Source organism: Silene latifolia, chromosome 9, assembly GCF_048544455.1.
Source record: "Silene latifolia isolate original U9 population chromosome 9, ASM4854445v1, whole genome shotgun sequence".
NCBI classification, from domain to species: Eukaryota; Viridiplantae; Streptophyta; class Magnoliopsida; order Caryophyllales; family Caryophyllaceae; genus Silene; species Silene latifolia.
The window spans coordinates 27,611,826-27,624,035 of record NC_133534.1 but is presented as its reverse complement, the minus strand read 5'-3'; the positions used below and the strand labels follow the sequence as shown (position 1 = coordinate 27,624,035).

General features: G+C 34.2%; 2 protein-coding genes across 2 annotated transcripts; both read right to left on the bottom strand.

Annotated features, from left to right (window-relative positions):
- Positions 1-3,108: 3,108 nt before the first annotated feature.
- Positions 3,109-4,360, bottom strand: LOC141600779 (protein FAR-RED IMPAIRED RESPONSE 1-like). The gene is made up of 2 exons (XM_074421029.1): positions 3,988-4,360; positions 3,109-3,725 (listed from the first exon to the last, which is right to left on the bottom strand). Exons 1-2 carry the CDS (start codon positions 4,358-4,360, stop codon positions 3,109-3,111), a joined length of 990 nt encoding a protein of 329 aa, XP_074277130.1.
- A 27-nt stretch (positions 4,361-4,387) lies between these two features.
- On the bottom strand, positions 4,388-7,060 carry LOC141600778 (protein FAR1-RELATED SEQUENCE 5-like). Its single transcript, XM_074421028.1, has 4 exons — positions 7,027-7,060; positions 6,029-6,576; positions 5,221-5,325; positions 4,388-5,137 (listed from the first exon to the last, which is right to left on the bottom strand). The coding sequence occupies exons 1-4, from the start codon at positions 7,058-7,060 to the stop codon at positions 4,388-4,390; spliced, it is 1,437 nt and encodes a 478-aa protein (XP_074277129.1).
- Positions 7,061-12,210: the final 5,150 nt, after the last annotated feature.

Genomic DNA, 12,210 nt, shown 5'->3' with positions numbered 1-12,210 from the left:
TTCAGATTTTTACGGTACAAACGTTATTATAATTGTGTATATTATATGTTTCAGGTTTTTATCCCAGTTTTGTCCGGTGATAAGGATCACTATAGTTGTGCTTGCATTAATTTCATATCAGAGCAAATTGAGTATCTTGACAACCGTTCTTATGACGAAGATTTTTCCAAATTACCTTACACAGGCATTGCACGTATCGTGGTACACCGTCTATCACATGCTTTTGCACACACTATTGTTTTTTTTTTTTTTTTTTTTTTTTTTTTTTTGTTTCTATTTTCACCTCCTCTATTACTAATGTTCATATACTGAAACTACCTTCAGGCTAATGAAATGGGCAAGTACCTATTGTCCAAAGGGGTGGTCAAAGGATCAATGGTTAGCGGGTTCAAGCTCATGAATGTTGTTTTCAGCTGGCAGGGTGTAGGGTTCTCAATGAATGACTGTGGTGTTTATATGATGCTACACATGTTGTTTTATTGCGGATCTCCTTTTGAGTGTGGTCTAGGGAAGATGGATGCCAATAACTTATTCCGAGCTGAAATTGCTGCTATCCTTATTCTTAGTGACATTAACAAGTGCAGGGTGTACGTGCGGTCTAGGGTTGTATCCTTTAGTGAGGGTAAGGGTCAACCGAAGAAAATCCATTCGTCTTTCGAAACCTCTCCTATAAAAGTTGACCCCAAGAGGAAGATTGGTGATGTGGATGAGTGTGAAGTGACGTATAAAAGACGTCGATCCTCTACGCCTATTGCAGTTGTTAGCCCCACCACTGGTGAGCCCCTCTCAGCCCTTAGTAGTCGTCGTCGTGGTAAGGGTGATGGGCTTGGCTGTTCCTACAATTGCGGGGAGTCGTCTGGTTTGGCCTGCCTTGTTGTCTCTAATTTCCTACGGAACAACCAGACATTATTTAAGGATGTTCAAGATTTCAGGAGGCACGTGGCTGACTATTGCTTCCTAGACGACAATGGCATGCCAAACGTGTAAGTTTACTTCTATCTGCTAAGTCAATCAGTTTACGATCTAATGTATCTAAATTGTTGAGCTTATCTTATGTTGTTTCAAACACAGAGAGGATCTTGCATGTTACGGTCCCAATGCATCACTCCGAAGGGATGGCATCCTTTCTATGCTACCTCACAGTTTAATGTCCTTATTTGTGATTGAGTGCTGGGCAATGTTGCTGAACAAGATAGAGTCGGAGGGTTTTGAAGTTGCTAGGATGGCTTTCTTTGGGCTACGTCAAACGGTTCGAGCCTAATAACTATTTTCTCTGTCACTATGTTTATTAACTTCACCTTTTATTTTTCTTTTTAACCTGGTCAAGTTTAAGTTGTAACTTCAACCAGTAAAATGTGTAACTCAGCTCCTATAATTTCGGAACTTCAGCCCATGTAATTTTGGAACTTTAGCTCCTAAAAATTGTAACTTCAGCCATATAATTAGTAACTTCATATGCTAACATGTGTAACTTTAACCGGTATAATTTGTAACTTCAGCCTCTTTAATATTCATTTATTACAGGACGTTCTCATGCGGCTAATGGATACACCAACTCAGTGCAGACCCAGTGATATCAACTACGATATGCTTTACAAACATTGGGACGTCTTTGTCAAGGATTGTGGGAATACTATCAACTTGGGTGCTGATTTAATTTTCATACCAATCAAAACTGATGACCATTTAGCATGCGTTTGTATCAACTTTAACTCGGAAATTGTGGACTTACTGGACAACCAATTTCACCCAGATCCGAGCAAGTCTGACATATGAAAGCGGCAACTATTCTTGTAAGTCTGATTTCATTATTCCAATTTTGAATTGTCCATTATACTTTCCTTAATTCAATTGCTTAATTTACTAAATTATGTTTAGGTGTCCGCTATGAGCGACTATTTGGAGTATAAAGGGGCGAACAGAGGTTGTCAGGTTGCTGAGTTTGAGCATCGCCAGATAAATTTTGATTGGACGCGTCCTGCCCCTCTTTACGAGGAGTCTGGCATATTCACCATGATCCACATGTTAATTTACGAAGGTGAGCCGTTCAAGCATAATGACCTCAACAGCAAGACCAACCGGCGTTACTTTGTACTACAGCTTGCCGCATCCCTTGTACTAGCTGACATGAATGACATAAGAGAGGAAGTTTTGGAGAAGATTAAAGGTTGGGTAGATAAAAAAGAGAGTATTTGGAAAACCATTCAAATTAGGCATAAAATCACCAAGTTAATTTTAAAGTCATCAAAGTGACTTTAGAATATATTTTAGAATATATTTGGAACACTATTCAAGCTAGCTATTTTGTACCTTGTACGCTTTTGAAATTTTAATCCTTCTATGTAGAAAACAATTGGCAATGAAGTTTGAGTATTTTTATCCTTGTTTTTTGTTCAAGTTCAAGGCATCCCTGTTTTCTAAATTTCATGACTTGTAGTTACAAAATAACCCTATAAAGCTACACCTACTGCGTGAAACAGTTACACTGTGTAAGATTTTTAATATCATATACTTCGTAACTTCACTGCCTTGTTTGTGTAACCTCAGCGGATATTTGTTGTAACTCAAATGCGTACCTTTTAGAATAGTTTGTACAATAACAACTATTCTCACATTTGTACCCTTTTGATTATTTCGAACCATCTATAAAGCAAAAAAATTGGCTTTGAAATTAGATTATGCTAACTTACACCAGTATCCTCATACATTTACAATGTCCAAGATACTTAAAATCATATTTGTAACTTCACTCCCTCATATGTGTAACTCCAATAGATAGTTTATGTAACTCCAATACAACTTTTAGGATATTTTGTAAACCAATACAGACCCTTTTAAATATTTTGAACCCTAAAAGTTACACCAGTAGTCCATACAGTTACACTTTGAAAGCTAGTTAATATCATATATTTTGTAACTTCACTTGATATTATCTGTAACTCCAATTCACGATCTGTGTAACTTCAATGGATGTTTTTGTTGGCAGACAATCATTTCCAAATTGTAAGGCAAAAAAGTTTTATTCACTCTAAAAAAGGATTTTAATATTTGTTCTTCATTTTAATATTACACAATAATAGTAAATTAAAATATGCTATTCCTAAACTTCTACCCAGAAGATTCGTCATCCTCTTCCTCATCCTCGTATTCATCCGAAGATAATTCAATAGATTGTTGTGGGTGTTCCGAAAACGGGTTGGGGCAATTTCTCTTGTCGTGATGTGCCATTTGTTTGCAATTATTGCACATCCGTTTTGGTTTAGATAACAATGCTTCGACTTTTGTCTTCTTAGACAATATCCTTTTGCCACTCCCTTTGTTCTTCGCATGTTTGGGAGGCAATATTGTTATCTCCTTGTTGGCCTTACAACCCAGTAGTTGTTCAATTTCTTGCTGCTTTGTCAATTCCTCCGCTGACGGTGACAACTTCTCTCTGAAATCCCTAATTAAGTTGGACAAGGTCTCAATATCATCCTTATCTTTACCCCTTAGTACTCCAACAGTCTCATGTATCTCAGACCATAACTTTGTCATTTCGATTTGTTTTCGATCAATTATTTCCTTTCCATCAGAGGCGTCGTATACTGCATCCTTTCTCCATCTTCGAACCACGTACGATTCCGGTATGGACTGAACACCATTACTTGAATAATTCCAAATGATGTGCCTACATATTATTCCAGCTCTTTCAAACTTTCTACACGAGCATGTTGCCTCATATGTTCCTGTTTCGCCACATATCACAAAAAAACAAAGGACTCCGAAAAACTGCAACAAATATTATGTAATTGCAAGTCTTATTGTGTATAACTGCATCAGGGTTTATTTGTAACTTCAACAAACTATCAGAGTTTTATTTTTAAGCGTTCCTCTGTGTAACCGCAAGGGGAACAACTGTAACTATATATCGTACTATGTGTAACTCTAGTGGTTTTAATTGTTACCAAAAAAAATCAAGTGCAAATAACAAATGTCAGTGATAAATACCTGGTCTGAAATGAACGTCAAAAACTCTTCCTCTTAAGCTATCCTTTACTTTTGTTAGCTCTATTTCATTCTCCTCGGTGAAACCCCTGGCACCAAGTCCATTCGTTGACATTTTTATCTCTTCTTGAAACTCATCGAATACGGCATGTGTGTATACTCTTGCTGCATGGCGCTCAATAGGACATTGAGTTTTCATTTTTGGGAATGTGTGCTTGTTGTCATTATCAGATTTCTTCTGGGTATGTCTTTGTTGGTCAATTGCACTTTCAAAGCGCATCCAGAATTTAACCAATGTTCCATTGTTGTTCTCAAACTTTTTAAAGAAACTATTTTCACTCTCCGATCTTTGTGTTGTCCTCATAACACTTCCCATCGTCAGGTCCCTACAATGGGCCATCACTCATTGCCTCCTTTTAAGGTACACTTCCTCAAACCAAGCAGATTTACCAACGACATGCTCTTTCATTATCTCGCTCCAACGAACGTCAAATTCAACCGGTTCAAGTTCGTCGTCCCAGATTATGGCATTTAACTTCTTTATAAATTCGGGATAATCTTTTGTTGTACCCCCGTATTTGACTGGAACCTTGTTCATGATATGCCACATGCAGAAGCGATGCCTAGCTGTATTAAAAACATTCTTGACAGACTTTATAATACCCGCATCTTGGTCGGTTATAATATATTCCGGTTCCTTCCCACCCATTGCCACCAAAAAACGTTTGAACACCCAATCAAAATAGTCCTCGTTCTCCCTGAAAAGAAGTGCACCAGCAAAATTGATTGAACGCTTGTGATTATCAATACCCGTGAAAGGTGTAAATACCATGTCATACTTATTTGTCGAGTATGTTGGATCGAAAGACACAACATCACCAAATACAGAGTAGTTTCGTCGAGCAATACCATCCGCCCATATCGCCCTGATCAAGCTTCCATCGGCATCGACTTCATAATCGAAGAAGAAATTTTCATGTGTTTCTGCCATGCTTTTAAATCGATCTATGAACAATTGACCGTCCCTCTCATTAATATAGCACTTAACGTTTCTATGGAAATTCGTGAAATCAGTTAAACTCGCACCAATATTTTCGAACCCATTAACATGTTCCTTGCACATTTTATATGTCCTTGTAGCACCTATCTTCAACTGCATTCAAACAACGTCATTTACACTGGTTAAAAACAATCCAATAAGTTTGTAACTGCACACGTATATGTTTGGAACTTCACGTCAGTAACTATGTAACTGTAACTGTAACTGTAAAAGATGTAACTCCACTCTGCTGAAAGTGTAACCCTAACTGAAATTTGTGTAATTCCATCAGAATTCATAATCTAAAAATGCAGTGCAATGTAACTGGAACTTCAAGCTAATAAATTTGGAACTTCAAAATGAGAATTATGTAACTTTAAAAATAATTTAACTTTAACTTTCAAAATGTAACTTTATCTGATAAAATATGTAAATCTACTTGGTTTATGTGTAACTATATGGAAAGTGTAACTTTAACACTGATTAATGTAATTTTACCTGGGTAAATATGTAACTCTACCCGGATTATGTGTAACCTTAAGATACTTTTAATCATATACTTTGTAACTTCACTTAATACTGTTTGTAACTCCAATCTATAGTTTTTGTAACTTAATGTCATCATACAGTTACACTGCTTTAAAATCATATACTTTGTAACTTCACCTCCTCATGTGTAACCCTAACAGAAATTTGTGTAACTCCACTGGGCTGAAAGTGTAACCCTAACAGAATTTTGTGTAATTCCATCAGAATTCATAATCTAAAAATGTAGTGCAATGTAACTGGAACTTCAATCAAATAAATTTGAAACTTCAAAGGGAGAATTATGTAACTTTAACAATAATTTAACTTTAACGCTCAAACTATAACTTTATCTGATAAAATATGTAACTCTACCCGGATTATGTGTAACCTTAAGGAAAGTGTAACTTCAACAGTGATTAATGTAATTGTACCAGAAGATAACTTTCACAGTGATTTAAATAGGAAGAGTACACTAACCCTCGAGTTATAGACTATGAGCTCCTTGTGATACTTGTACAGTTTCCTTGACAACTTCTGAAACTCCCTATCTCTAACTTCAACAAGTTCATGATTGTGTCCCGCATGAAATCGGTCAACTAATAAAACACCATTGAACATGAGCAATCTAATCCTCGCTTTGCACCCAATCCTCCTTACTTTCGTTTTTCTCCGCTGCTTTTCTCCAATTTCTTCCCCCTCTTGTGTGTCCTTAAATAATTCAATCTCTTTGTCTTTGCACACCTTTTTTGCGTATGTAAATCCCTCTCGGTTACAAACTAAAAGTTTTGATTTAATGGTCCCGTCACGCCACTTCTTTGTCGTGTATCTACGCACATCGAAACCACATGCAAGAGCGTACATCTTATAGAACTTTACAGCTTCCTCTATGTCATTGAACTGCAGCCCGACAAATGGTGTAAACTCGCTTTCTACAATCCTACAAAATTCATCTTCGCTTGCATTTTGCATGACTTCTGCAAATTCATGTTCTCCTACCTCTGGTTCGTCCTCACAACAATCCTTCTCTGTAAAAATCAAAAACAGAAACTGTCATAAGTTTTTTGCTAACACAACACAATTTTATAGATCAACTGAAACTAAAACTGTAACTTTAGCCCCAATTAACTGTAACTTTACTGCCAACGAGTGGAACTTTTCTCCAGAGCTTTTTTACACGTAAAAACTCCTACTCTAGGGTTGCCAAATTACACGGATTATTTACTTATGACTAAACAATGACATAACACTCCTCCTGCAACATACAGGCTAGGCAACATAACAAATTTTGTAACTCTAAATCTAAGTCTTTGTAACTTTACATGTCAAGACTCTTCATCTTCATCTTCCAAGTTAATCTTCCAACTTGTTTTCTTAACCATCAGTATAAGTCCATATCAATTTATTCTTTAAAAAAATTATTTTTTAAAAAAAAAACGAAGTTGAAGTAGTCGACAATTGTTGAACAGTGTACTTACCATTGTTGAACTCGACAATCTGCATATTGTCCATGGTTGTCGATATTTTGATATATTGTAGACGACCCCTTTTCAGATGGTTGCATGCAAATTTCGGATTATACACGAACAAATGATGCAGATTGGAAGACGTATATGGAAGAATGAATTATGAATGAATAATGAACATGAAGCTTGGGGAAGATGATGAAAGATAAAAAAAAAAGCTGATGATTAAACGTCATATTGGAAAGTGTTTAGATTGTGTTTATGTCAGTTTTGGGAAGCTAAATCCATAATAATGATAGCCAAATTGAATTAATCACACGTTGCTTTTTTTTTCCTGCCATAAATATTGTTTAATTGCCTATCTAATCTCCACCATCCATTCTTCTTAATCTAATGGTTCATATTAGGACTCAAGGACTCAACTAATTATAAGGACTTATAAGAACTCATCTCTCTCTCTCTCTCTCTCTCTCTCTCTCTCTATATATATATATATATATATATATATATATATATATATATATATATATATATATATATATATATATATATATATATATATATATATGTTATAGATCCTATGAGAACCCCCCTCCCATGAGAACCATGAGAACCGCATGTTCACAACTTTTGTACCCAAAGTACAATAATATTATACCATAGGTTCAGAATCTTTGTATAGAGGTACAAGGCTTCTGATAAGATAATCAGAAATAAGTAATGGTTGAAAAATCTGAATAAATTGTTGTGCCTTGACAAATTCTGCACACTTTTTACGAATCTTTGTCAATTGATCCATTAATTTATTTATTGTTGATAACAAAATGAAAGGAATAGTCATTCATTAATTTGAAAATGAAAAACTAGCAATGTGAAGAGCTTCGTATGAAAATTGAAAAGAAGAATTACCAATGGGAAAATGAAGGGAAGTGATTCATAAATTTGAAAATGAATTAAGAATTAACAAAATTAAAGGAGTAGTCATTCATAAATTTGCATGTGCACTGAAAAAGCTCCACTCAAAACACAAAGTTCATCAAGATGCTAAGATTGAATGTTTTGATTGATCTAGAACAAAAGAAATCTGATGGGTCGTCTATAGTCAAGCTCTCTAACTTTGATAACGCAACTTCCTTCTTCTGGTTAAGAAATCTAAGAAATTTAGAAAACGAAATCAATCAATACAAAATTTTTCATGAAGTTCCCTTGAGTAGTTCTGTTCATCTAATTTATAATCTTTTTGTAACAAATGTTTGTATTTTTTGTTCGATGTGAGGTATTTTAATCAAAGGCAAACAAATGATAAGGACGAAATGAGTATCTTATAGTTTAACCTATGTATCTCTGGTACAAAGGTTCTGAACCATTAATATAATATTTGTGTACCTTTAGTATAAAGGTTCTGAACACGTGGTTCTCATGGTTCTCATGGGAAGGGGGTTCTCATGTGATCCTATCCTCAATCTATATATATATATATATATATATATATATATATATATATATATATATATATATATATATATATATATATATATATATATATATATATATATATATATATATATATATATAGAAGAAGGATCAAGTGAGTCCACCCAAATTCATTGAGTTCATGAGTCCTCTTAAGGGCCATTGAAAAGATAGGATGGAGGGTTGAGATTGAAGGGGAAAAGGGAGGGATTAATGCTAAATGGAGGGGATTGAAGCTAATTAATCACTTTCCCTCACTACCTTCACTAATCAACCACTAATTTTACTATATAACATTTATTTTTCACTCACTTCTCTCTCATCTCACACAATTATCATTCCTCTCATCTCTCTAAAAATCAAAAAAATTCAATTCCTCTCAAAAATCCAACAAAAATCAAAAACCAAATAATTCAAAAAAAATCAAAAAAAAAATTTCCCCCTCATCAGTCATCACTCGCCACCACCACGACACACCACCCACCACTCACACATCCGCCACCACCACCACGACGCACCTCTCCTGCCGGCCACTCACACACCACCATCCACCCACACACCCGTCACCACCACTTCCCGCGACAACCACACACGACCCGACCAAAAACGCCACACACCAGATCTCCTCCCCTCCTTTGCCGCCTTCTCTCTCCCGCTTCTCCCGAAAAACGCCCACCCACCACCGCACTCCTCTCTCCCGCTTCTTCCAGGTCTGACCAATACCACCACACACAACCCCATAAAAAGCCAGTTCCACACCACACCACTACCCGACACCAACCGACCGACCAACTCCCTCCCTTTCTCCCTTTTTCTTCAGATCTGAGCCCCCGACAACAACCTCCCTCCCTCCCTCACCCGACTCCCTAACCGACCTCCCTCACTCGACTCCTTCCTCCAACCAGAACCGCAGATCTGCCTCACGCACCACAACAGCCACCACCTTCCCCCGTCTTTTTCGAACACACCACCACCACCGCCTCCTTCAACCACCACCCTCACGCACCACAGCAGCCACCACCTTCCCCTGCTTTTTCGAACACACCACCACCCTCACGCACCACACCAGCCACCACCTTCCCCTGCTTTTTCGAACACACCACCACCACCGCCTCCTTCAACCACCACCCACAGCAACACGAGATCTGAATTTAGAAATATTAATGGTGTTGTTGTCGATCAGAAATATGGGTATTGTTTGGTTATGTCATGATGTATGGTGTTTGCTTGTTGTGTTTGGTTAAATAAAAGAATACGGTGTTTTTGCTTTTTTTTTCTTTTCTATTTCAGATATTTTTTTTTTCCAAAATTGCTTGGTAATGTTGTTGTTGTTACAAAAAAAAATTATTATTATTTTCATTTGTTATTGTGGGTGGTTAATTTTTACTTGCATATCTCGTCTTTTTTTGTTTTTTCTTTTTTAGATCTATTCAGATCTATTTATTTTTTTGTGTTATTTTAAAGTTACACTCGTTTTTTTTAAATTTACACTTGTATTTCCTCACATTTACAGTCACATTTCTTTACATTTACACTCTTATGAAGTATAATAAATTGTTCTTAGATTTTGTTGATTTACCAAATATGAAATATATTATTTATTATGTAAGTATATTTTGTTGATCTTATTCGTAGATCTAATAAATATATAGTAGATCTTTGAAAAAAAAAATCGTATTATCATGATTTTTATTCTTAGATCTGATAAATATATTTATTTTACTCATATTTTTTTTACATTTACAATCGTACTTCTTTACATTTACACTCATATTTCTTTACATTTACACTCATATTTCTTTACATTTACACTCATGTTTTCTTACATTTACACTCATGTTTCTTACATTTACACTCATATTACCTTACATTTACACCGGTATATCTGTACATTTACACTCGTTAAAATTATATAGATTTGCATTCATAGTTTTTTGTGGATATGTGTTAGTGGTGACGTAGAGGACGACGTTGGTGGTGTTTGTTGATAGTCAGACTAAAGTTTTACTCGTAAAGGACCAAAGTTACACTTGTAAAGGACCAAAGTTACACTAAAAGGACCAAAATTACACTCTTAAACCTTCAAATTTACACTCGTAGACCTTCAAATTTACACTTAAAATACTACATTTACACTCGTAAAACATCACATTTACACTTGTAAAATGTTCAAATTATATAAATTCGAAATTTCCGTCACAAAAAATCAAATTTACACTCTTAAAATGTTACATTTACACTCGTAAAACATCAAATTTACACTTGTAAAATGTTAAAATCATATAAATTCAAAATTTGCGTCACAAAAAATCAAATTTACACTCTTAAAATGTTACATTTACACTCGTAAAACATCACATTTACACTTGAAAAATGTTAAAATTATATAAATTCAAAATTTCCGTCACAAAAAATCAAATTTACACTCTTAAAATATTACATTTACACTCGTAAAACATCACATTTACACTTGTAAAATGTTAAAATTATATAAATTCAAAATTTCCGTCACAAAAAAACAAATTTACACTCTTAAAATGTTACATTTACACTCGTAAAACGTCACATTTACACTTGTAAAATGTTAAAATTATATAAATTCAAAATTTCCGTCACAAAAAATCAAATTTACACTCTTAAAATGTTACATTTACACTCGTAAAACATCACATTTACACTTGTAAAATGTTAAAAATTATATAAATTCAAAATTTCCGTCACAAAAAATCAAATTTACACTCTTAAAATGTTACATTTACACTCGTAAAACATCACATTTACACTTGTAAAACTCATACAACATTACATTTACACTTCTGAAATCTGAAACTCAAAACTGATTAATTAGGGGCTAGAGAGAGAAAGAAAAATTAATTAGTGTATAGAAATTTGATTATTGGTAATTTTTTTTTTGGTAATTTTCAATCTCAACCACCCATCTCAATCCAACCATCCACATTTTTTCCTTTTCTTTTTAATAGCCCTTAATCAAATTAATCTCAACCATCCATTGAGTCCATCTAATGGCCCTTAGAGGGACTTATGGACTCAATGGCACATGTTGGACTCATTAAAATTAATTAATATATATATATATATATATATATATATATATATATATATATATATATATATATATATATATATATATATACATTTTTTTTTATATATATAGTTCATCTCTTTAAGTGAAATTACATATCATTTGTGTATATCTTGGTATTGATTTTTTTTATGGTTTTTTTAACATTTCTATTAGTAAATTAAGTTTAACCTCTTTATTTTGTTATGTTTTATAGGATTCAATGTCATGTTCTTCTTTGATGTGAACGCTTTATTGTTATGTTGTAACTTACTACTTTCGCCTATTGTTTTATTTTTCCATTTTTTTATTTGTTTAACCCTTTAATTTTCATATATGTATAGTTTCTATTCTTACCAGCCTTGAATTCAACATGACAAACAAAACCTTATATTTCACCTCATTCATAAATTTTTAAAAAAAATTAAAAAATATAAGTTGCAAACACACAAAAAAAAAAAAAAAAAAATTTGATGCAAACCTTTTATCTCCCTCCCATAACTTTGGTTATCAATTTACCCTATTTATTTAGCTTTATTATCTTCTTAATGATGATCTTTTTGCTTTTTCCTCACCATTATATAGCAATAATCATAATTTCCATGTTATTCAAAAAATTGGTATGTAAAGTACAATATTAT